Genomic DNA, 25462 nt, shown 5'->3' with positions numbered 1-25462 from the left:
TTATTGGCCTTCTAGAAGTGATCTTAGCAGTTACAGAGACACAGCTTGTTTGCTGCAATGATCCTTTGCAATGGGCAATCCCTGTGCTAACCAAGACTTTAGCATCTCATGTAATATTTTCACCCTGGGGTCAGATGTTGGGGGTCTGCAAGAATTGTTTTTCTTCAAGATGTGCAGTGACTAACTCAAGGCTGAACAGCTCTGGGCTGCCCCAGAGAGCTCCAGAAGCTAAAGAAAGAGCACTTGAGAGGGAGTCAGGAGTCCCAACCACTGCTGGGTCTGTTGGTTCATCTTGCTAAGCCTCAGTTTCTTTATCTCTGAGTTATCTCCATCTGTCCCAATCACTAGCCCTTTCCCAGAAGCATCTGGGCCCAGTGTTCACTGGGGCAGGAGTTGGCGGAGAGCCCAGGCTGAGTTTTGAGAGCCCAGACTAGACCTAGGGATGGAGGAGACAGGGATGCTTTGTTTAGAGATACCCATGACTGGAAAATAACTGACTTAATGGAGGGTAGGAACCAGCAAAAACCATGGCATGGGGCTGAAGAGCAAAAGTGTGATTCTGGAACTCTATGCACAAGGGCTGGTGCTGGCTGTTTACACCTGCCGGCTCTGCTTATCCCCTCAAGAACCTCTCCAAACCCAAGCCAGTTGTTTCTAGTGTAGGATTTTCAATGGCTGGTCTCCAAAAATAGATCACCAGATCTGTTTCCTAAAAGGCCTTTGAGTGGTCTCTAACCTCCACATTTTTAGTTAGAAGTTGAGCATGTTAACAGTTTGGGCCACCCAGGGACACTAACATCCCCTCAGACTAAATTTTATTGCTCTAAATGTACATCTGAGGAAACTGAAGCTCTGGAGATTGGGCTGCTTGACCCAGGAGCTGGGTGGATGTGTCTGTCTGCTCATTACACCAGACAGCTCTCTCTGAGGATCTGGGGAAATCTTGCCCTACTCCCTGGCAGTTTGCCCAAGGATGAAAACTGGTGTGTTTGTATTGTTGTATGAAAATGCAAGTTTAGATAGATAGATAGATAGATGTGTGTATAGCATTTGTTGTTGTTGCTGTTAAGTGCCGTCAAGTCGGTTCCGACCCTTAGCGACCCTGTACAGGGTTTCTGAGGCTATAAATCTTTACGGGAGCAGAAAGCCTCATCTTTCTCCCGTGGAACAGCTGGTAGTTTCGGACTGCTGACCTTGTGGTTCGCAGCCCGATTTGTAACCACTACACCACCAGAGCTCCTTTGTATAGCATTTATGTAGACATATATACCAATTTTGATGACAAGGAACCCTGGTTGCACAATGGATGAGTGCCAGTCTACTAACCAAAAGATATGTCGTTCAAACCCACCAGCTATTCGTCGATCTGGTGATCTGCTCCCATAAAGACCAGGAATTCTGGTAGTGCAGCCATTAAGTATGTGACTGCTAACCAAATTGTCAGCAGTTTGAACCCACTGGTCACTCTGGTAGAAAATGTGACAGTCTGCTTTCATAAAGATTTATGAAATTTTGTCCGTCAGGGTTGCTATGAGCTGAATTGCCTTGACGGCACACGACAACATGCTCGATTACACGTGTGAATGTGTGCATGTCAAAGCAGACACTGCTGCGTTATTTCACTCAGCGCTCACTGCCCCAGTGTGTACCAATGGAGTTAATGTCTCTGGGAGCAGCCCTTAGCCTAAGACTGGCTGGAGCTGGGGTGTGTGTCCCCTCAGATGGGACAACTCTGCAGCATGCTCTATACACTCTCCTGGAGGTCCTCAGCAGGACTGAGCCCCCCGTTGCTCACAGCAATCATCTGCTCATGCGCACAGTTGCCTCCCCGTTCCCATCTTTCCTCTGCATTTCTCTACTGGTGCTTCCTAGCATCGCCTCCCAAATAAATCAACTTGCACTTGAATCATTGTTAGAATTTGCTTCTGGGACTCCTCTGCCAAAGACAGTGAGTGAATCTCAAGGACCACATGCTTGTATACAAGTAAGTGTCATGTTAAATGTCTAGCTGCATCCGGGGGAGCTTCAAAAAGTTCATGGAAAAATGGAATTAAGAGATGTCATTCTTGCACGAACTTTTTTGAAGCCCAGTCATATATATGTGTAAGGAACTTGTTGGTGCAGGGGTTAAGCTCTCGACTGCTAACCTAAAGATTGGAGAAAGATCTGTTGATCTGCAAAGATTACAGCTTAGATAACCCTATAGGGGAGTTCTCTGGGGTTGTTATAGCTAGAATTGATTCCATGACACCCAATAAAAACATACATACATTATGTTTATATTTCTACGTTTGAGCATGTATATGTGATACAGACAGATGTGTAAATGCATGCAGGTTTGTGTAGTTGCTACAGTATACGTGTAGATGTGCAAAGGCATCAGTGTAGATGTGGTTGTTTTGTGTACCCTTTGTGAGGTGTACAAACTTGCAGATGCGCATTAGACCGAGCATTGCTGTTGGGCAGGGTGAGTTGTGGAGAGGTGAGGGGGAAGACAAGGAGGAACTCTGATTATTTCAACCTTGAAAACTCATTTCAATTACAATTTACAACCTGCAGACAAAGGCTGCAGTCGCTGTAGTAACCACAGCTGCGGGGCTTTGACTGAGAAAATCCTCTCCCGGATGGTTCCCCGGCTGGCTGTCACCCGTGGCAGAGCCAAACACATCTCTGCCTCACTGTGCCCTGGGACACAATTAGGACATCTTCAAACTGTTGCTGCTGTCAACGCCACCATGTGTCTGGAATTTATCTCTTCCAATAGCTCTCTTCCAATGTGCTTTGCTTCCTCCACAACTGTAGTGCCCCTGCCTGGCCTGGGAGTCCTTCCCACCCATGGGAAGGGATATTCTGAGTCCCCTACCTTCTGCCACCTATCTCTTTTAGACCTCTAAACAGGAGGTCCTTAATTCTTGGTGAGACTTGGCCAGACAGTTGGGGGCAGGGCCTGGGCAAAAGGGAGAAAGAAGCAGGTCAAGGGCTGGAGGGAGTGTAGGAGAGGGGCAGTTCAAGGATGTGGAAATTCATTTGAAGCCAGAGAGACTTGGGTTCAAATCCCAGTTCTGCCACTTACCAGCCGGGTCAACCCACAGGTACGTACTGAAAACCTGTTAGGTGTCAGGACTCCTTCAACTCTGCGCACATCACTAAGCCCCCTGCAAACTGCAGTTACCCCCTGCACAAAAAGAGGGCAGTCCAGTTTCTCTCCCAGAGCTGTGGGGAAGAGAAATGCCAGGCCAACGAAGGCCCTGGGTGACATGGCCCTAGCTGAGGAGTCAGGGCCTGGCGTGGGGGCGTGTGGAGAACCACACCAGTTATGGGTCCAGCTGCTCCTTCTTCAAACATCCAGGGCTGGGTCCTTGGAAGGAGAAGCAGGGCCTCCCTAGTGCCCTGCCCATTCTCTCTACTCCACCCTTGGAGCAGAAGTACCTTGGATGGGGGTCTGAGGTGCAGCCTGTCCGTCCACCTGTCCGTCCACCCCACCACTACTAGCCCTCAGGTTCTCACCTCAGAGCCACTCCCTTCCTCCTCTCAACACTTGCCTGTCCTGCCTTCGTCCCTAGGGGGCTCTAACCACTTACTTTGTCTCCCGTACTTTGAATATGTTATCCGGAGGGACGGACGGCTCCCTGAAGAAGGACATCATGCTTGATAAAGTGGAGGGTCACCATCAATGAGGAAGACCTTCAAGGAGATGTATTGACACAGTGGCAGCAGCAGTGGGCTCACACATAACAATAGTGAGGATGGCGCAGGACCACGCAGTGGTCACTATGAGTCAGAGTTGACTTGGTACCTAACAACATCAACAGTTACCTAATCTGTGACACATAGTTTCCATAGCTTATTTTATTTAATCTTTTCAGGAACACTGTGAGGCAGGATTATTATTAGTTTCAGCTTTTATTGTGATTTGGGTGAAGACTTACACAGGAAATCCGTTTTCTATTCAATTATGCATAAACATTTTGTTCCATGTCATTGATTGCTGTTCCTACAATGGAACATCATGTATCCCATTTCCTCCCCATGTTCCTTGTTTCTATTCCTCCTTCTCTCCTAACCTTTCTGAACTTTGTCCTTGATTTAATGCTTCCCTTTTGATCGCAATGGTTGAGTATTCTAAGGAGTGTGTATCTCCTTAGTGTTATTTTTCTTCTTATGTTGTTGTTAAGCGTCGTGGAGTTGATTCCGACTCATAGCGACCTTGTATATGGTTTTAGAGGAGTGGCTGGTGAGCTTGAACTGCCAACCTTGCAGTTCAAACTGACCTTGCAGTCCAGCACATTACCCACAGTACCACCTGTCTATTGTTTGGCTGAAAATGGATCCATGGAAGCGAGTTCAGTTCTAGACCTGAAGTCTTGGGAGCGTCACCTATCAAATAGTCCACCTGTCTCTACTTAACCAGTAAGCCTAGTCTTTTCTATGATTTTAAGTTTTGTTCTCTCTCTTTCTCCTATTCTATCCAGGACCTTCTAATGGGGTCCCTTTCAGAGCAGCTGGTAGTGGTCGTTGGTCTCAGAGTGGTAAAGGCTAACTGATGTTCACCTGGTCCGTTAGTCCATCTTACTAACTGTCTCCATGAGTCTTTGCTTTTCTCTACTCTTTTTTGCTTTGGATGGGAGAAACCAACAGTTGTATCCTAGATGACTGCTCATGAGTTTTTAAGACCCCATTTGTTACTGTGAGGCAGGATTAGTGTTCCCTTTTTATAGATGAGGACACTGAGGTGGCCAGAAACTTGTACAGGGTCCTATAAGAGACTGTGTGTGCCCAGGGCCAAGTGACAGGCATGGAGGATGGGGAGAGGTCAGATCTCCAAGACCATGATTGGGGAGCTGCTGTGGAGTTTGCAGTTGGAAAGGACTTGGGGTGGATTCCACAATTTGCAAAACCCACTCACCCTGGCTACTGAGGGAGGGTTTACTGAGGTGGCTGAAGAGTTGGTGGGGATGATGGTAACTTTTGGTGTCTGGGGTAATTGGAAATGGCTGAAGCCTGTTCCTGTGTCTCGCCGTCTCTAGGCCTCAGGTTGCCCTTTGTATCCTGGGGTGTGGGCACCTTTCTCTATAGCTGGAGGGACTGCCCAGGCTGCCTCCCCTCCTTGACAGATACAGCTCCTGTCCTGGCTGTTTCCCAGACCATGGGAGGGGCCACCTCTCCTGTGAGTACCCCAGGCCAGGCTGTGGGGGTGGGGGGGTGGACAGCCACAGCTCTAGGAGGTCCCCTGGGTCATTGCTTTCACTGGTTAGTCTGGGGACTTGGGGACCTTCCCCTTCACCTCTCAGGTCAGTTCTCCAGGTGTCTCCACATAGACGTCACCTGGGTTGATAGAGAAAACACTGGACTGGACCTGGGCATCCTGGGGTGCTACAGAGCGACTTTGGTTCTACTGCACCCTCTGTGAGGGTGGTGGGCTGACCTCAAGGACGCCCCCACCCTGGGTGTTTCGCTGCAGACCGAGAACGCATCGGGCAGGACTCAGCGTATGAGCAGGAGGGGAAGGTGCAGTTTGTGATTGATGCTGTGTACGCCATGGGCCACGCACTGCATGCCATGCACCGTGATCTGTGCCCGGGTCGTGTGGGGCTCTGCCCTCGACTGGATCCTGTGGACGGCACCCAGCTGCTCAAATACATCCGGAACGTCAACTTCTCAGGTGAGAGAGTATGATGCGGGTCCCAACCCTGCTGTACTAGGCCAAACAACCAGCCAGGAGGAGGTGGGGTTCCTGAGACTGTGTGGGTGTGGGTGGGTCTTCCCACATGTCCCCAAGGGCTTTTATGTGGTGGTGGTGGGGCTCCCAAGAGATATTCTGCTGTGAGCTAGGCAGGAAGAAGACCCAGCATCCATCCTGCCCTTGGGCAAAGGCTCAGTCAAGACACTTAGTGTGACACCCTCTGCAGGCATTGCAGGGAACCCGGTGACCTTCAATGAGAATGGAGATGCTCCCGGGCGCTATGACATCTACCAGTATCAGCTGCGCAATGGCTCTGCTGAGTATAAGGTCATCGGCTCCTGGACTGACCACCTGCACCTTAAAGTAAGTGCCTGGCAGGAGGAGGGAGGGTCCCTGAGAGAGGGACCCAAGGAGACAGCTACTGATAGCCAGAAGCCCCCACCCCAAAAGGGAGCAACAGGGTAGGCTGGATCTCTGCTGCCCCTTTGGGTTCCTTCCCTCGGCTTTAGCCTTCATGTGTATTCCCCACTCTCAAGGGTAGATGAATTCACACTGGAGTAAACTGGCTAAAAGGCTTGGTGGGCATGGGACACATGGTAAGGAGGAAAAGGACTTACAGCCCAAGGGCACAGGACTAATGGGGGACTTTCTGACCTTGGCTAGTGGGCAGGGGGCTCTTTTAAAGTTACTCCCTTAGTCCTTCACACACAGAGATGACAGTGATCTCTAGGCGATTATAAGGGAAAGTCTTTTGGATTTCTCGTGGAATGTCGCAGGGATGTGGTGACTGCTCTTTCTGGTCCTCAGTGTCTCAGGTTGTGATATAGAACAGTGTTTTTGGAGAGAAAGGGGCCTGTGGCTTATTCCCCAAGGAGCTGCCCCTACCTTCCAGGGTGAGGTCGGTGAGCTGTGCTCAGGGTAGACACTGTGTGACATCGTAGATGGACTAGAAAGATGCAGGGACTCAGGACTATCCTGCCTCATTCTGTGATCCTGGGAGAGTAGTGCCACGTCTTAGCTGTCTCCTCATGGAATTGTCTCTTCCGGTGAGGAGCCCTTTAAGCCCTTCAAAGCTTTGCTACCCATGATCTCATTTAGTCCCAACCATCTAAGGCAAAGGAACTATCTGGAAACCAAACCCTGGGGAGGCAGAGAGACTTCCTTAAGGCCATGCAGTGTGGCAGGGCCAGAGCTGGCAGCCCCCTCCTCTAGTCATGTTCTCGGTTTGCTGAGAAGAGACATGGGCAGGCAGGATAGGCAAGTGGGAGCTCTTGACAAAGTGTGGAGAAACCAAGAACATGGAGGCCTGGCGAGGAAGTGAGGCCAGGGTTAGCAGCTGCAGGTTAATGCACTGGCCTTCAAGGTCAGTTTGAACTATAAGGTCAGCAGTTCAAGCTCACCAGCTGCTCCTGGGAAACCCTATACAGACAGGGTCACTATGAGTTGGAACCGACTCAACAGCACTTAACAACGCCACTTATAGAACATTTGTTATGTACCTACCACTCTTGTAAGCATGTGACATTATGAGATGACAATCCATTTTACAGATGTGGTAACTGAATGCAGGGATAGTTGTGTAGGTGGGCTCCTGAGAGTGCCCTCCCCAGTTATACAAGGCATCTCCACCCAGAAAACCCTTTTCATGGCCCCTTCGCCCATCCTTGGTACCCTGTTAGCCCCTCCCTAGCAGGGTTTGGCAGGGTTGAGATGATGGGAGAAGGTGAGGAGAAACTGGGCCTTACCTATCTGCCACACTTTCCCCATTTTCACCTTGAGTGGCTCAGCCTGGGCGTCACCGTGGAAGGCATAGAGCAGGCAAGGCTAAGCCCAAGAAGAAGGCCTCACCTCATCCTCCTCCTGAGTCTAAAACTGGATATGTGTGTGTGTGTGTGTGTGTGTGTGTCTCTCATGCCAGTGCCTTGGACTTCACCACTTGGACACAGCCACTCCTTCATCGATTTTGGACACTTATATCTCTCACATGCCAACCTGTTCGCTCGTTTGCACTGCCATCAAGTCAGTCCTACTCATAGAGACCCTAGATAGGGTTTCTGAGGCTGTCTGTCTTTATAGGAGCAGAAAGCCTCATCTTTCTCCTGCGGAGTGGCTGGAGGATTTGAACAGTTGACCTTGAGGTTAGCAATCCAGTGCTTATCCTAGGGCGCCACCAGTCCTGTTCTAGGGGCTGCACACTCAGCAGTAACACAGGAAATACACAAAGTCCTTGTTCTCCTGAAGCTAACATTCTGGAGAAGTTCAGTGGAATCTCCTTATCCACTGTAGTTATGTTCTAGAAAATTCTCATGAACGCTGAATTTGGAAGAATGAGCCAGTTTGGTTCAATCCTGTCTGTGAAGGTGCTATGAGTAGGCATATTGTTGAATCCAGAATCTATAAATTATTGCAGAGCAATTGTATAAAAATATTCTCATATGACTTCTAAATGGAAGTCCCCCTGACTAACAGAACCAGGTGGTTTTATGTTTACCATCATTGGATCAGATGTGGAGACAAAGGTTCAAAGGCATCAAGGCATTTGCTCAAGAGCACACGGTTAGTTAGCAGGGACCTAAGATCTATTGTGATCAATAGAACTGTGTTTAGTTGATCTGGAAGTCAGTGAAAAGAAAAAAGTTGCCATTGAGTGAATTCCAACTCAGGGCGACCCCATGTGTGTCAGAGTAGAAGTGGACTCCACAAGACTTTCAGTGGCTGATTTTTCGCAAGTAGATTGCCAAGCCTTTCTTCGGAGATTCCTCTGGGTGAACTTGAACCTTTTGGTTAGCAGTCTAGCATGTTAACTGTTTGCATCACCCAGAGATTCCATTTCCGTTGGAGCCAATGACTTTTCCATCCAGGAAATGGCTTCCCATTCACATCACCCTGTGTCCTCTAGGGAAACATATTTCTCCCTGCAGTCTCACAGCTCCAGTGCGCAGGTGTTTTCCTGCCTCATCATTCTTGCAAGATGGTTGCTCTGAACATTGTTGTACCCTTAGGCTTTCAGAGAAATGCACCGCCCTGTCTTAGCTAGAGCCACAGGACATCCTTCTTTGAGGTGTTCTTCCCATCATACCTTGAGCTCTGGTAGTGTAGTGGTTATGAGTCAGGCTGTTAACTTCAAGATCAGCAGTTCAAAACTACCAGCCATTCCGTGGGAGAAAGATGAGGCTCTCTGTTCCCATAAACATTTATAGCCTCAGAAACCCTATGCAGGGTCACTGTGTGTTGGAACTCACTCTACTGCATGTAACCAACCACCAAACTATACCTTGAGGCCATCTTTGGATTCCCTGCCCCATCCCATCTTTTCCCTCAGTTTTGGTAACCTCCTCACATCCTGAACCACTCAGCTATATTTTTTCTAGAAGTGAGCGACTCACACCCAACCCAAACATGACCCCAAGCTGCTCTCTAGGAGCTTATTCAAAGCAGATTTTTTGAGTCAAACTGTTGCCCAGTGTCTGAAGCTTTTCCAGGCCTCTCACTTACTTTCCAGAATACTAGAACATGTTCAGTAGGAAGTTACAACGCTCCTGTGCCTCTTTTGCTATGTGTGTCTTCAGAGACTCCGAGCTCTGATAGCACTAATTTGAATCAAGTTATAAAGAAATACTAACCCCTAGGCCCTCATTACGGAACACTGGTAGTACAACAGTTAAGTACTCAGGTGCTAAGTGAAAGGTTGGTGGTTTGAACCTATCAGCGGCTCCATGGGAGAATGATGTGGCTATCTGCTTCTAGATTACAGCCTAGGAAACTCTATGGGGTAGTTTCACACTGTAATACCTACCGTTGCTATGAGTCGGAAATCAATTAGAGTGACATCTCACAGCAAGGGGCACACATTAAGTGTCCTCTGGCTAAACTTTTGCTCTTCACTCTTTGCTGAACCCAAATCCCCCTGCTGCTTGGAGGAGGCGCCTTGGCCAAGCCGTTCCATACAATACCACTTCTTTCACTTCAGTGTGTACACAGGTCACCTAGAGGGCGAAGATCTTGTTAAAAACGCAGATTCTGAGTCCGTATGGAGGTCTGGGGTGGGGTCAGATTTTGCGTTTCCGACAAGCTCCTGAGCATTTGTTGATGCTGCTGTTGGGGACCACTGTGAGTAGCATAGCTTTAGCAGCTGGCAGTCGGGACGTCTCAGTGCCCCCTGCTCAGCTGCTGATACTGAGCATGACTCTGCGTTGTCATTGCTGGGCTCTGAGGCTTGTGTTGGAGGAGGTTGGGATTCCCCTTGGGTCATTGGTGTCTGAATCATGTATTGGAAGCCTGTTTGGCTCCAACTGTCGGATTCAAGCAAGTTTTGGTGGGGCCCAGTTAGATTTTTAGCCAACAAACTGGGTGATTCCGGGGTGGGGGTGTTGGGTGCCACCCAGTGGGAGGATCTAGGGCACTGGGCCGTGTGTCCTGAGGCTGGCCATGGTGCTGTCGTTGCCAGATAGAGCGGATGCACTGGCCGGGGAGTGGGCAGCAGCTGCCCCGCTCCATCTGCAGTCTGCCCTGCCAGCCAGGCGAGCGGAAGAAGACAGTGAAGGGCATGCCCTGCTGCTGGCACTGTGAGCCCTGCACAGGCTACCAGTACCAGGTGGACCGCTACACCTGCAAGACGTGCCCCTACGACATGCGGCCCACAGAAAACCGCACGGGCTGCCGCCCCATCCCCATCATCAAGCTCGAATGGGACTCGCCCTGGGCCGTGCTGCCTCTCTTCCTGGCAGTGATTGGCATTGCTGCCACACTCTTCGTGGTGGTCACCTTCGTGCGTTACAACGACACGCCCATTGTCAAGGCCTCGGGTCGAGAGCTGAGCTACGTGCTGCTGGCAGGCATCTTCCTGTGCTATGCCACCACCTTCCTCATGATCGCCGAGCCCGACCTGGGCACCTGCTCGCTGCGCCGGATCTTCCTGGGGCTGGGTATGAGCATCAGCTATGCCGCCCTTCTTACCAAGACCAATCGCATCTACCGCATCTTTGAGCAGGGCAAGCGGTCGGTCAGCGCCCCGCGCTTCATCAGCCCCGCATCGCAGCTGGCCATCACCTTCAGCCTCATCTCCCTGCAGCTGCTGGGCATCTGTGTGTGGTTTGTGGTGGACCCCTCCCACTCAGTGGTGGACTTTCAGGACCAGCGGACGCTCGACCCCCGCTTCGCCCGGGGTGTGCTCAAGTGTGACATCTCGGACCTGTCGCTCATCTGTCTGCTGGGCTACAGCATGCTGCTCATGGTCACGTGCACCGTGTACGCCATCAAGACACGTGGTGTGCCCGAGACCTTCAACGAGGCCAAACCCATTGGCTTCACCATGTACACCACCTGCATCGTCTGGCTTGCCTTCATCCCCATCTTCTTTGGCACCTCACAGTCAGCAGACAAGGTGAGGAGTGGAAGCCAGGGGTGGGTGGTGGGCGAGGGCGAGTACTCCGTAGGGAGCAGTGAGCAGGGGGCAGCCTCCTGCACACACCCTGGCCTCTCACCCTGCCCAGAGATGTCTGTCACACCTCTTTCTGCCTTCTCTCTTCGTCATGTGGTTTTTCCTCTGGATCCTGGGCCCCCCTGTATTTTCCTCCCACTTTTCTCTCTCTTCCCCTTTTTCTGTCTCATCTCTTTCCCCTTTTCTCTTCTTCTTTCCTACTTCTTCCCTTCCATCTTTCTATCCTCCTCTTCCTCCCTTTTCTCTCTGCCTCTTCCTCTCCGCCCCATTTTTTCTTTCCAATTTTCTCTTTTTCCTCCCTTTTATCGTTATGTCCTCTCTCCTCTTTATTCCCCTGCACCCTTCTTCATTCTTCCTTCTTTTGTAGACTATCCTTTCTCTTATCTCTCTTCCTACTGGGCCCCCATCTTCTGTCTGCTCCCTCCTTTCTTCTTCCTCTGTGTCCACTGCTCTCTCTGGGGTCTTGCTCTCTCCAAACCTAATCTGCCCCCAAACCCAGGAGCCTGGGGTCTGGCAGTGCCACTGGAGGGTCTCCCCTTCTTTGGCTGGAAGCTGCAGAGGGACCACTTCCTACTGGCTCTGCCAGGCCATCCTGCCTACCCCACATTCCTACACCAGCACTGCTTGGACAACTGGGAGGCTTTAATCTGAAAGTCAGAGGCCTGGAACAGGGATGTCACTTTGGACTGAAGACACCAGCTCCTGGTCTAGGTTCCATATCTGACTGTAGGAGGTTGGAGCTGAGGAAACAGAGGAGGGTGGGGAACGGGGCCAGAGAGGTAACTGGGCAGGTGGTGTAGGGCTGGGGAGGCTGTGGGAAGGATACTGCTTTTATTGTAAGTGAGAAGGGAGCCACTCTGGGTCCTGAGTGGAGCATTAAGGAGGCAAGGGCAGAAGCAGCTTAGAAGTCACTGTAATAACCTAGACAAAAGGTGATGGCAGCCAGGACCAGGGCAGTGACAGCAGATGGTGAGAAGTGATAGATTCCGTTGTGTTTGGAGGTGGAGCTTGCAGGATTTCTGATGGATTCCATGAGGGTGGGAGACAAAGAAGAGTCAAGGAGGACTCCATGGTCTGTGATCTGAGCATCAGAAGGTGGAGCCCTGGTGGGCATGAGGTCAGAAGGTCCTTTGTGGGGTGCCCATTGCACATCCAAGGGGCACTGTCCAGTCAGTGGTTGAAAATTGGCTGAGGCTGGAGTTCAGGGGCAAGGTCCGGGCTAGCGATGTTGTTGTAGGAGGAATTGACATACGGATGGCATTGAAAGCTATGAGCCTGGGTGGAGCTCTAAGGAGGATTAGCATTCAGTGAGGCTGCCCACCAAGTGCCACATATTCTACCTAATGACCACTAGGCCCCACAGCAGCCTGGTAGGGATAACTCTCCCCATTTACAGAAGAGGACAAGGCGGCACAGAGAGGTGGAATGACTTGCACAAGGTCACACAGCCAGTAGGTGGCCCAAATGAATTTGACCCTGACTCTATATCAAGAGCATCCCTTCCTGTCCCTCCATCCCTACCCCCCACTCTCCAGTCCACATTGTCCCCTGCAGCTCTGGTACACCTTACCTGCCCTGGGCCTTCTTTGGTAGGTGCCCACCTCTTTTCCAACAGTTCCTCAAGGCAGGAGTCCTGTCCTTCACTCCAAATCCCTTGGTCTTGGACCAGGGAAGTCTGTCACATATTTGCCAATGGTGGTCATGTGGGCTGGGGGCTCAATAAAACAGACTTGGGGGCTGGCAGGGAAGAGTCTGAGGTCCAAGATCAGGCCTGGCCCCAGGAGATACTACCATCCTGCATACTAGGGTGAAATACTAGACCCTGTGCCCAGTCTTCATGCTCCTTAGTGCCCATAGGTCCACAGAGCCAGTGGAGGAGGCCACGCCACACCCCAGGATGCTGGCAACTTGAGGAAGTACCCTCAGTAATGCCAGGAGGCCCTTCCTCATGGTGTAGAGATGCACAGCTGGAAGGCAGAAAGCATGGTGTCTACGCCTCCTTGCTCTGCCTTCCCATAATTCCCTCTATTGCCTGCTAGCCCTCTGCTCCCAGTGGGATCCCTGGCAGACCCAAGTATTGGACCCTCAGTCCTCCAATGATGGGACCCAGTCCTCCACCCCAGCCCCTTCTGCCAACCCTATCTTTCCAGATTGACCTACCATCCCTAATTTCTCCCTTTGTAGGAGGGCCCTCTCAACCTGAAAAGAGCCTTCAAGATGCTATCTTCTGAGAGAGGCAGGGACTTGCCCCAGGCCACGGATCAAGTGGGCCTTACTGTTGGCCATGTGTGATGTTAAGACTCCCCTTTGTCCCAGACTGACCATGTGACCTGGGACGAGCAGAGACTGGACAAGTGAACCTTGAAGTCCCTGCCGGTTCAGACCAGCAGGTGTTTTTGAGGCTGGGGTAGCCCTGGGCAGTTCTAGGGGTTGGACCTGTGCCATGACATGCTACAAACAGCCCCAGTGGGAGCCGCAGGCTGGAGTGGGTGGCTGTGGGAATTTGTGTGTGTGTATGGACATGCATGTATGTGTCTGTTTGAGCATACACATGTTCAGTGATGGGTGGGAGGGATGTGTGTGTGTACAAGGGATCTTTAAAAGGTTCATGGAAAATCTCCATTATCTTTCAATTCCATTTTTTCCATGAACTTTTTCAAGCCTCCTCATAGTATGTGTGCACGCCTGCAGATTGAGTGGGGATGAGTTGGTGTGTGAACCAAGGGCTGCTGGCATATGATGAGTGTGCAGATTGCATGTGTAAGCCCAGGAGTGTGTGTGTGCACAGGTGTGTGTGCAGATGGGAGGGTAGGTGTTAATATGTGCTGGTGCATGTGTGTGCCCAGGTCTGTGTGCAGATGTACATGAGTGTGCATGAAGAGGGGTATGTGTGTGTGTGTGTGTGTGTGAGCCTAGGTATGTCAGCCTGGGTATGTCTGAACCAGCGGTGAGTGTGCGTGTGTATATAGGCGTGTATGAGCAGATATGCATGTGTGGCCAAATGTGTGTGCAGATGTGCAGCTGAGCACGTCCCCGGGGGGCAGGTGCTGTCGCAGAGTGAAGCTGTCTGCGCCGCTCTGGTGAGCAGGCGGATGGATTTCCCAGCATTAGCCAGGATTTCCAGGGCTTAACACCGCAGCAATGTGGCATTATCCTGAGCCGTCTAGAGCGGGTCTCTCCACTGTGTGGGGTTACTACTCAGCCAGCCTTGGGCAGGATGTGTCCGGGAGGCTGGCCAGGTATGGGAGAAGTTCATTATCTGGTCTGTATGGATTTGAAGGATCCCAATACCCCCGTAGGGTTGGCCTGGGTGGAGGCACAAAGCAGGCAGTGCCCCTTCCCACCCTATCCCTACAGAGAAATTAATAATCTACAGCTGCTCCTTTCTGAGCTTCCACCCGCCCCCATCACACCCAGTTCTGACAATCTGTTTCCCTTTGGGGAACGTGTGATTAGTAAGAATCCTTAATGCAGGATTCTGACCAAAGAGGTAAACGAGAATGGTAGGATTTGAGCACCACCGAGCTGAGAGATGGGTGAATGGGAGAGAAGGTGAAGTCCTATACTTCAGGCCATTTTCACTATGCTTTCCTTTAAGCATCCCCTTTATATCTGGGTCCTGTCCCTTCAGGGATGCCTACCATTTCTATAGGACCATTACTTTTCTGATAAAGGCTAATGGGTTACCGCCTCTTGGTGACAATGTGCATGGGAGCTCCAGAAACAATGCCCTAACCTGAGGCAGGCCTCAGTGGTGAGGTAGGAATACCAGACCCAGGAACAAGAAAAGAAACTGGGGATGGGCAACCCCACTTCTGTGCACAGGGCTGGCCATCCCCAGGAGTCTTCACCCCTATGTAGTTGGCACCCGAGGAGCACATGGGCATCATGCACTGACCGTGATTCCTTAGTTTTCCCTCTGCCTTCCATAGTAAGGATACTAGAGTCCCAGAAGCTATGCCCCTCGAACAGTCTGGGCTGGCTAGAAAAATACCCAGGACCCATGCTGGGCGGAAGAGGCCCTAGCAGACAGGAGTTCTCCAGAGCAACTTTGCTTAAGTTTGAACTGTTGACATCCCTCCTTCAATTTTTATTTGCAGAAAGGGCTTCTTGGATGACAAACAGCAACAACAAAAACTAGAATGAGCACCCACAATAGTGTGTGTGCTCTGGGTTGGCTACGGAATTTGCAGGGCCCAGTGCAGAATGAAAATGTGAGGCCTCTTGATCAACGATCCTTGAGAATTTCAAGATGGTGGCAGAAGAGCATTCAGTCAAGTGTGTGGGGCCTTCTGCACACTCATGTGAGCCCTGTGTGAACAGTGGGTCAAGGCAGAATAGAATCTGGAACCCAGATACCCAGCCTTCACTGCAGGGCTAGTCCTGCCCAGAGAAGGGCCCTCTAACTCTGCTCCCAACAGCTCCACAGGGACCCAGTTGCATCCCACATTAACAAGGTGGGGGCAGAGGGTCTAAAATAGGCATCTGACCTGGAAACATCACTTTTATACCCAGGAGCCCCCACTCTGAGAAGAGAAGCAGCTCCGGCTCTCTGGGAACCCCCAGTGTAATGAGGGAGACACAGTCCTGTCCCCAGGGAGCACCCAATCTGATGGGGAAGACTCAGATAACAAGGCTGGATCACTGTAGTTCCCTGTAGGTCCATTATGACACACCAACCCCATACTGGCCACATCCTGGGGTAGGAGAGAGACCAGCATCCTCCTCCTGGCTCAGCAGGCCCTTTCCTGCTGTCCAGGCAGTAGGGAGCAGTTCTGTGACCCTGGATGAGAGTGTGTTGGGTGCAAGTTATGAGGAGAGTCTGTGTCTGGAAGGATGTTAGAGCCCTGAAGAACAGGCTCTATTTACCCTGGACTCGTGATATTTTCCAGTTTGGTGGCAAATGAAAGCACCTCATCACTATCTCAGCCTCCCTCCCCATGGACCCCCTGCTTGATCTGGATCACTCTAGCCTGGAGGTGGGGTTTTAAGGCCTGTCAGCTAATTGGGCTTGAGAACAGCTTGACTGTCTGACTGCTTCATGCCTCTTCTCCCACTAAATCATGTGCCATGTGGATTCACAGTTTGTGCTTGGGGTAACCTTATAGCTTGGGCAAGATAGGTGTCAATCATCCCATTATACTGATGAAGGAACTGAGGCCCAGAGAGTGTCAGCATGTTCTCAGGGCACACAGCTTCCAATCTGTCTCTGTTGCTATCCTCTGCAGCCCTCTTTCAACGTGGGAAGAGGTGATTAGAAGTGAAGGCCTTTAGATCTAGGGCCATGACGGAGGCATTTATGGATAGGGGCAGGAGATGGGGCGCAATATAAGAATGGGAAGACTTGGCCCCTCCCTCAGGGTCCCTGCGACTTCAGGGAGCAAACCCAGATCCATGTCTCCATTGTTAGGCTGGGTGCCAGGCATGAAGGGTGGGAGAAAGCCAGGGGCTTCTTAGAAGAGGTGGCACATTAGGCAGACACCAGCCTAGTGGGAGAAGGCCCAGAAACAGCAGACCAGGGTGGGATGGGGGCAGAACATTTCCTGTCCTCCAGTACTCAGACTTAGGGGTCACAGCCTAGGGTCCCCCAGGGCACCTCACTGACCCAGGGAGGCCAAAAGGACAGCTCAGCTCTGGAAAGACCTGGTGGCAGGAGGGAATCCCAGATGGGGTGGTGGGAATTATTGGGTCTTTCCTGGAAGGTCCCACTATTGAAGAATGGATTATCCGACATCCAGATTAATGGACTTTCATTTTGCTAAACATCTGTCACCGTTAGTACTGGCGAGCGAGCGTGAAATGAGCTTTTACTGGGCTGCCACTGTGGATCCTGCTGGGCGCAGTGGCTCCTATGGCACCAGCCTGCTCAGTACGGGGTGGCATTTTGGGGGTGGCAGTCACTGAGTGGGGGGCCAGGTCCAACAGGCTGTATGACACAGCCACAGGGGACTAATCCAAGACAACTGACTTCCAGCACTGCACAGTTTCTTGAGAAAGGTCAGTTGTGGTCTAAGGGCCCCTTCTTGGGGATGTCTTCCCAAAAATGACGTATCATAATCACAAACACAAGGAGCTCTGATAGCGTAGTGGTTACGAATTGGGCTGCAAGCTGCAAGGTCAGCAGTTCGAATCTACCAGCTATTCCGCTGGAGAAAGATGAGGCTTTCTGCTCCTGTAAAGATTTACACCTTTGGAAACGCTGTTCAGGGTTGCTATGAGTTGGAATCGGCTCCACGGTACATAACCACCACCACCACCAATCACAAATACGTCCATGGCACTTACCAGGCATCGGTTACACAGTTACCATATTTTATCTAAATCTTAATCCTCACACCAGCTCTGGGAGGAAAGTACTTTAATTATCACGCCAATATTATACACGGGGAAACAGTGGCATCAGAATGTGACTTGTCCAAGATCACACAGCTAGAAGGGGTGGAGCCAGGGTCTGACCTCATGAATTCTGGTGTAAAGGTCCACTAGGTCACCATGACATCACATTCGCTGTTGGCCCACACCAGCGGTGTACAGTGCAGTCAATGCCCTTGGGTGGGTGCTGGGCTCTGGATTGGGTCAGGGTCCGCGAGGCCGGGGCAGAGCCCGCTCTGACATCGTCCCCGGTTCGCCCCCAGCTGTACATCCAGACGACAACGCTGACAGTCTCTGTGAGTCTGAGCGCCTCAGTGTCCCTTGGGATGCTCTACATGCCCAAGGTCTACATCATCCTCTTCCACCCGGAGCAGAACGTGCCCAAGCGCAAGCGAAGCCTGAAAGCCGTCGTCACCGCCGCCACTATGTCCAACAAGTTCACACAGAAGGGCAGCTTCCGGCCCAACGGAGAGGCCAAGTCTGAGCTCTGCGAGAACCTCGAGGCCCCAGGTATGCTCCTGGCCCCGCCCCTCTCCTTCCTGGCCCACCCAGGCCCTGCCTCCTCAGTGGAGCTTGTTGAGTTGAGCGCTCTGCCTCAGACTGACCGAGCTCCACCCTTAGCCTTGCCTTCCAGGGAGAGGGGAAACAGTGACAGAACCCTGAGGTCACTGGTGAGCGTCCAGAGGGAGCTCAGGGCTAACCTTGAGGCACCGGTAGCACCCTGTCTGCCCTGCCCTGGAAGCCTAGAGAAAGGAACCTCAGGGTCCTCACTTCCAGGCCACCTTAGCGCGCTCTTCCAGAGATCGCTGCCCCATGTGGGGTGAGACTTTGGGAGGCGGTGATGCAAGGTGATGTGAGATCCCAGAATTTGTCAGCTCTGCGGTCCACTGGTAGTGCAGTGGTCAAGCATCAGCTGCTAACCTTTTGACAGTTCAAACTCACCAGCTGCTCTGTGGGAGAACGATGAGCCAGTTAGCTTCCATAGAGATTTACAGCCTTGGAAATCCTATGGGGCACTTGTGCCCTGTCCTATAGGATCAAAATCATTTTGATCATGAGTCAAAATCGATTTGATGGCAGTGAGTTTGAGGCCCACATCTCTGCCTGCCCCCCTTAAGCCCCTCTAGAGAGTCCCACTGCTCACTGGGGGAGGCCCTGGTGCCGGAGCAGTGTAACACCCCAGCTTGGCTTTATCCAGCTGCCGCTAGCTGGGTCCTGAGAGATGGAGACCCAGGCCTTAGTCAGGCCAGCTAAATGTGGGGTATCTGGAGGGGCTTTCAGAAGTCACCTTGGCATTAGAGAGGGTCCTAGTTGTAAGGGATGAGGAAGGCAGGGGTGGGGGCTTCAGGATCTGAGGGGCAGACCCCAGGCCTGAGCTGGACAGAACCCTCCAGGGCTGCTTATCGGAAGGAGCAGAACCAACCCTCTGAGCAAAGACATAGAGGGACAGGGGATATGAGGGACAAGTCTGCATACACAGACAGACACACCCTGAGACAGTCTCGGGGGACAAGTAATGGTTGGTAACCTTTGTTGGAGCCTTGCTGTATGAAGAGTTACTTCGTACCACTTTCATCCTCACAGCAACCTTGACAGTTGGGTGCTTGTATCATGAGTAATTAATACAGTGAGAGGATGCAGGCTTGGACTCAGAGGTCAGATGGCCAGCAGGTGGCAGGAGCAGGACCTGACCTCTGCTAATGGACCTCTCAGCCAGAAGCCTCGACCCTGGGATGAGGCCTCAAGGGCAGCAGCCTGTGGGGTGGGCCTTCATGAACCTTACTTCCAGCTGCTCAGAGATGGCATGGGGTGGGGTCCTTCTCTAGAACCTAGGGAGCGCTATGGGCACCCAGCCCCACTGCAGGCTTTGGCTTCCTCCCTGAATATTCTGTAAATGGCCCAGATGGCTTGCTTAAATAGCAGCTTCCTGCCTCCTCCCTCTCTAACAGTCTTGGGGTGGGGACCTCTGTTAATGGGGGGAGGGGGGAAGACACTCCCTCACCCAGAGTTTTAAATGTGGGTGAGGGCATTCTGTTCTCTCCCTCCAGTATAGAGGAAAGGCCAGATGTGAGCATTTTCAACCACAGGAAGAGAAAGTTAGGTTAGACTGCAGGAAAGCCCAGAGCAAAGACTCTATAGTGAAGGTCTTGCTGTCATCTTCCAAGAGATCAGGAGAAACAGGGGACGTTCCCACCCTCGTGTGTTTGGGCTGGAGGCAAGGGTCAGAGTGAGCCGGTCACCTCTTATTAGGTCCCTGCCGTGGGGCCCAAGGTGCTGCATCTTCTCTTCCCTTCCATTCTCAACACTGTTCCCCTAGAGGGAATATGAACTGAAAAGGAGGGAAGGCCCTTCCTACACCCAAACAGGACTTTTCACTTCCCAGAGCCAACTGTCCTGTTGAGTGAGTTTCAGAGAAGTTGTGCGAGGCCTGGGAAGGGCTCTAGGGTTGATCACCAGCTGTGGCCCAGAGAGGGTGAGTGACTCCTGAGGTCACACAGCAAGGGAGTAGGCTGACTGGCCTTTGCCCAACCACAGTGTCTTTCATATAGCCTCTCTGTTTCAGATGGCAGCAGTATGTCTGGCTTCTCACACTCCTTCTAGTGGTTGACACGTCCTGGTGACTCTGTCATAAGCTCCCCTCTGAGAGTTGGTGGGCATCAGCCCCTCTCTGAGAGCAGCTAGCTTGAGTTAACTCTGGCCCCAGAGGGTGACCCTCATGGTTCTGGGATAGGCCAGAGGGAACAATAGGGGCAGTGACCTCCCCAGAGAACTCTAACAGTGCCATGCTGACATTTGTCATCTCTGCCTTTGCTTTGAGCCAGTCCTCTATGACAGGGTCCAGTTCTGACCTCTGCCATACATGGAGGAGTGTAGAGGCATGTAGAGGGGAGATCCAAATTCCCAGTCCTTGCTTCTGGAAGGGGAGGATGAGTGCTACCTCTTCCCTCAGCAAAAGCCAAAGGCCAGCGCCCTTGTCTCCACTGTCTCTCAGCTTGTTGACAACAGGGGCCACGGAGACACTAGGTGGGATATAGGTGATTAATTCTGGGGACAGCAGGACTGAGGAGGTGTGAATGGGAGGAGCTGGGAGGTGTCACTCCTGTGGAGCAGGGACATTTTTCACTCTTGTCACTGGCAGGCCACGTATCTTTAAACAAACAACAGAATAAATAATTCAGGAGCCGATTGCAGGCAGATTGGGCTCAGAGACACTGGGGCGACTAATGGGGGCTGTCAGCTCGTGCCTGCTGCTGCCTGGCTAATTGTTATCTGAAGCAGTGGTGACTGAAAACCGGCAGCAGGGGTCTGTGAGGCATGTTGTCAGCAACAGGCAGGTATGGGGTGGGAGAGTTCAGGGGCCCCTCCCCCTCGGAGCCCCACCCTGGAGTATCTTTGTCACCATTGTATCCTTGTTGTTGTAGCTGTTTCAGCCCTGTCCCTTTGCCCAGCATTTTGCAGGATTTATTATCAACCCCATTTTATAGATGAAGGAGTTGAGGCTTGTGGGGGTCTAGGTAGACTCACTGCTCCCATGATGTGGATAAGATTGAGGCTGTGTTGAGGACTCTGGGATCTGCTGGTGGTTGAGAGTTAAGGACTTTTTCCCCTACTCTAATTCTGGTGCCCATGAATTGAGTTTACTGGAGAAGGCAGCTCTGGTCTCTAGCCTGGCTGGCTACCCCTCAGGCTCTCATTTACCTGGAGTCAGTGGAGATTTTGCTGCTGCTCCTGCTGCTGAGGTTTTCCTTCACCTCTGAGCCTTGAGCCACTGACAGGTTTTACAGGTTTGGAAACTGCAATTTGATCAGTTCACCCAGGAGGTGATGGAGCCCTGGGGCATTGATTCTCACCAGCCTTGCCTGCGGTTGAGTTTCAGTGCAGCTGCTGGGCTCTTTCTCTGACAGTGGGAGATAGGGTGGGTGGGGATCCCCTCAGGAGAAGATGTCTAGGGGGAAAGGGGCACCCCTCTAGCCTTACAGGCAGCGGAGCTGAGGCCCAGCAGAGAAGAACTTGCCTAAGGTTGCAGAGAGATTTTAAGACCTTTGATTGCAACCAGAAGTCTTGCTTCTAGAACGCTATCTACTTGTCTTTCCACCTCCCTTCCAGAACCTTTTGCCATCCCTAGATGTCCCAGCCTCCAGCCGCCCAGCTCCTTTCTCTTAAGTGTACCCTAGCACCTAGGCTACCTTTTGGATTGACCTGTCCCTTGTGCCTCCCCTAGGTCATCCAGCACCCTGAAGGGACACTGTTCATTTTAGAATGAACATGGCAATTCTTTGTAAACTATAAGGTGCTTTATTTGAAAGGTGCTAAACTTTCTAACTGAAAGTTGCTGTGTGTCTGCCACTGCTTGAATATTTCTGCTGATGGGGAGCTCACTACCACATAATGCTGCTCATTCCACACTTAGAGCTTCCTTAAGTTGAGATGGACTCTGACCCTTGTGGCTCCCCATTGGTTCCATGGTGTACTCCTCTGCTCACCAATTTGGGTCTTCCCACACAGGATGGTCCTCTGATGGTCGGGCGCCGCAATCCTGCCTGTATTAGTTGGCTCCAGGTTACACTGCCATGACAAAGAGACCCCAGAATAGAGTAGCTCAAATGAAATAGAAGTCTGACTCGGTGTCATACTAGTACATGGAGGGTGAGCAGGAGCTAGCGACACATGTTCCTTCTGTCTTGTTGCTCCATCAGTTCCCAGAAGGTTGTCCTGGTCCTGAGGGCTGAGACCCACTGACCTCCATGTCTGATCTGCCCAGGGAAGGGAAAAGGGAGGAGGAGCAGGGCAGTGAGAAGGAAGTTGCACACAGTTCTTCCACTGACATTTCATTAGTGAGAACATAGTCACATGGGCCCACACTTAACTGCAAGGAAGGCTGGGAAATGTCATCCTTAATCTGGCTGTTATGTGCCCAATAAAACCTAGGAGAGAGGGTTGTGGGAGATGATTTGTGGCCCACCACACACTACTCCAGTTTCCTCTTCTCCAGCACAAATGCCCCTGGCTGGCCCAGCAGGTGGGGTCCCCTTCTCAGAGCTGACAAAATCCGAAATGCATCAGAGCAGCTTTACAACAAAGGGCATCATGAGTTTTTCTGTACCAGAAGACCAGCTGCTCTGCCAGGCAGCATTCTTGCCACCGAAAGACCCGTCCACTTCCTAAGAGGGCCCTAAAGCCAACAGAGAGAGGACATGGCAAGGGATCATGAGACAGAACCAAGGACCAGTCCAAGTTCCTCATCTCTCTGGCCTCAGTTCCTTATCTGTTAAATAGGATACGACCATCACCTGTTGTAGTGGGGTAGACCCCAACTCATGGTGATCCTGTATTTGTCAGAACATTACTACTCCAAAGGCTTTTTTCAAGGGCTGGTTTTTGGGATGTAGATCACCAGAACTTTCTTCCAAGGTACCTCTGGGTGTGCCCAAACCTCCAACTTTGGGTTAGCAGTCAAATCAAAGCTCATCAGCTTCTTGTACCCCCCAGGGACTTGTCAAATCAGATTTGACCTCCTGACTATGCTGTCGTGAAGTCTGAACCCAGTGGGGTAAGGGTGGAGGGTGGACACCCATGCTATCCAAGAGCTGACAGACATCACTACCAGCTGTGGACCTATCACTGGCCAGGGCTAATGTCTCACGGTTCAGGGAGCCAGCCCAGCACACGCAAAGGTATGATGAAGAGATGGTTGGGCTCCAGCGGTGGGAGGAACAGCAGCAAAAGTGATTGGAGGGCCCCTGAGTGCTGGCACATGGTTTGGGGGATATTGTCTGCTCAGCCCAGGAGTGTGGACTTGGTGCCATAGGTCGGGGAGCTATGGGAGGTATTTGTGCACAGAAGTGCCTATGAGGAAGGAGGTTCTGAAAAAGTCACTCCTGACTTCTGGGTACCCCTTGTCTCTTTCCAGCACTGGCCACCAAACAGACCTACGTCACCTACACCAACCATGCAATCTAGCAAGGCCGCTGGAACCGAGCAGCAGGAGGACCCCAGACCCTTGTGGATGGTGCATTGGGCCAGGGTCAAGCCCAAGGGCCCCGCCGATGTCCTGCCTGCCCGTGGGTGCTCACGGATGTGGCTTGGTGCTGAGGACAGCAGAGCTCCTGGCAATCACTGCTGGGCAGCCTGGACAAACGGGTGGGTGGCAGGAGGAGAACAAGGGGCTGGGGCAGCTCCAGCCTCCCCTCCTGGTCTGGGACCATTGCCCTTCTGACTCAAGTTTATGGTCCCAGTGCTGGCTTCCCTCTGTCTCCCTGTTCCCGTCTGTTCCATGGGTGACTTTCTGCCACTCTCCTGCCTTTATTTCCTCTTATCTCTTTGTATTACCTTCTTTTATCTCCGTGTATCTCTGTCTGTCTGGGCTCTCGGTCTCCGTTCCTCCTCCTTTCTTTCTGGCTCTTGTCCCTGCCTCCTTGTCCCCTCTCCTACCCCAGGTCTCTTTTTCTCCTGTGCTCCAAATGGTCTCTCCTCTTCCTGTGTTTTTCCTCCCTGTCCTGTCCCCGCCCCCAGTCTTCATTTACCTTCCCTGTCACAAGTCACCACCATACTCGTCTCAAAAGAGAGAAAAACAAAAAACAAAGTCAAAACACAAAAAAAGCCAAAACAAATCTCAAGTGTGTTGCAAAGTGCTGCGTCCTCCTGGTGGCCTCTGTGTGTGTCTCTGTGGCCCGCAGCCTGCCCGCCTGCCCCCGCCGTCTGCCATGTGTCCTGCCCGCCTGCCCGCCTGCCCCTCCTGCCGATGACACAGAGTTCAGTGCCTGGGTGTCTGGTGATGGTTACTGATGACAATGTGTAGCGCATGATTGTTTTTATACCAAGAACATTTCTAATAAAAATAAACACATGGTTTTGCACCTTGGCTCCCTATCCCCTGAGGGTCCCTGTCAATGGGACCATATACTCAACCTGAGGTGTTAGAGGGAAGGAGGGCTGGGTGATGAAGATGCTGGGCTGGGGGCCTGGGGACATGACTGGGGATGACTGACTGGAGATGTGTGGTCTTGAGCAGGTGGGAGGGGGCCAGGCTTCCAGATAAGGGACTGGGGCATTGCAGATTTCAGAAATCAGCACCTAGTGGTCCCCTAAGGAGCCCTGGTGGCACCGTGGGTTAGGCATTGGGCTGCTAACTTCAAGGCTGGGGGTTCAAACCTATCTCAGGAGAAAAATGAGGCTGTTTGATCTCGTAAAGATTTACAGCCCTGAAACCCTTTGTAATGTCTCTAAGAGTTAAAATTGACTTGGTGGCAGCAGGTTTTGAACTGCCAGCAGCCACTGCTGGACCTTCCCTGCTTACCTTGTCTCCATGTCCCAGGTGCTGAGAGGATGTGTGGCTGTTCCCGTGTGTGCTGCATGTGTCCATGTGTGTTTTTGACCATGCTGAGTCCCCAAGTCCACACCTAGGCCTGTGTGTGTGTGTGAGTGCTTTGGCTGTGTGTCTGTTTTTGCTTTTGGCACCTCTATATGCACATGTGCCTTGTGTGAGCATCTGGGTGCCTATCTGTTTAGCTGAAGTGGGTATGAATCCACATCACACACACAGTGTGAGAACTCCTGCCTCAGGATGGTGGATGGTGTGTGAGCTTGTGTTTTTCCAAGTTGGCTTCTTGGCACGTTGGGAGGTGGGGGAACGGCAGAGAGGCTGAGCTCTGCCAGGGTGAAATTATAGAGTCCTTGACACAATGCGGCTGCAGCAAGGGGAGCCCAAGCTGCCTGTGCTGCCCCCAGGCCCAGCACCGCCCACCTCCATGCTGGCTGATAGGAGTGCATGTGTGTGTGTGTGTGTGTGTGTGTGTGTGTGTGTGGTGGGATATTATAGAGAGGCTGGGAGCATTACGTCTGCCAGATGTTAGTGCCCCTGAGAAACCCCCTCTTACTTTCTGTTGGGACAAGGGTCTGAAATACATCTGCTTGGGAAATCTACTTCCCCGAGGGTCTATATAAGACTGCAGTGCATGGCTTCTGGT

The 25462-nt window shown here is 51.8% G+C and overlaps 1 protein-coding gene across 2 annotated transcripts in view; it reads left to right on the top strand.

The window, feature by feature from the left end:
- The window catches only part of GRM4 (glutamate receptor, metabotropic 4), a 142301-nt gene extending 118618 nt beyond the window's left edge, over positions 1-23683 (top strand). The window contains exons 7-11 of one of the 2 annotated variants that reach the window (XM_006860371.1): positions 5462-5662; positions 5910-6046; positions 10131-11066; positions 17759-18005; positions 23407-23683. In XM_006860371.1, coding sequence (XP_006860433.1) covers positions 5462-5662; positions 5910-6046; positions 10131-11066; positions 17759-18005; positions 23407-23456 — 1571 coding nt within the window. In that variant the 3' untranslated portion in view covers positions 23457-23683. The remainder of the gene's footprint in view (positions 1-5461; positions 5663-5909; positions 6047-10130; positions 11067-17758; positions 18006-23406) is intronic. The other variant, XM_006860372.1, reaches the window with a different exon arrangement.
- The last annotated feature ends 1779 nt before the right edge of the window (positions 23684-25462 follow it).

This window comes from Chrysochloris asiatica, unplaced genomic scaffold (genome assembly GCF_000296735.1).
Source record: "Chrysochloris asiatica unplaced genomic scaffold, ChrAsi1.0 scaffold00038, whole genome shotgun sequence".
Lineage (NCBI taxonomy): Eukaryota > Metazoa > Chordata > Mammalia > Afrosoricida > Chrysochloridae > Chrysochloris > Chrysochloris asiatica.
The sequence above is the reverse complement of the archived record's forward strand: the minus strand, read 5'-3'. Positions and strand labels throughout refer to the sequence as shown.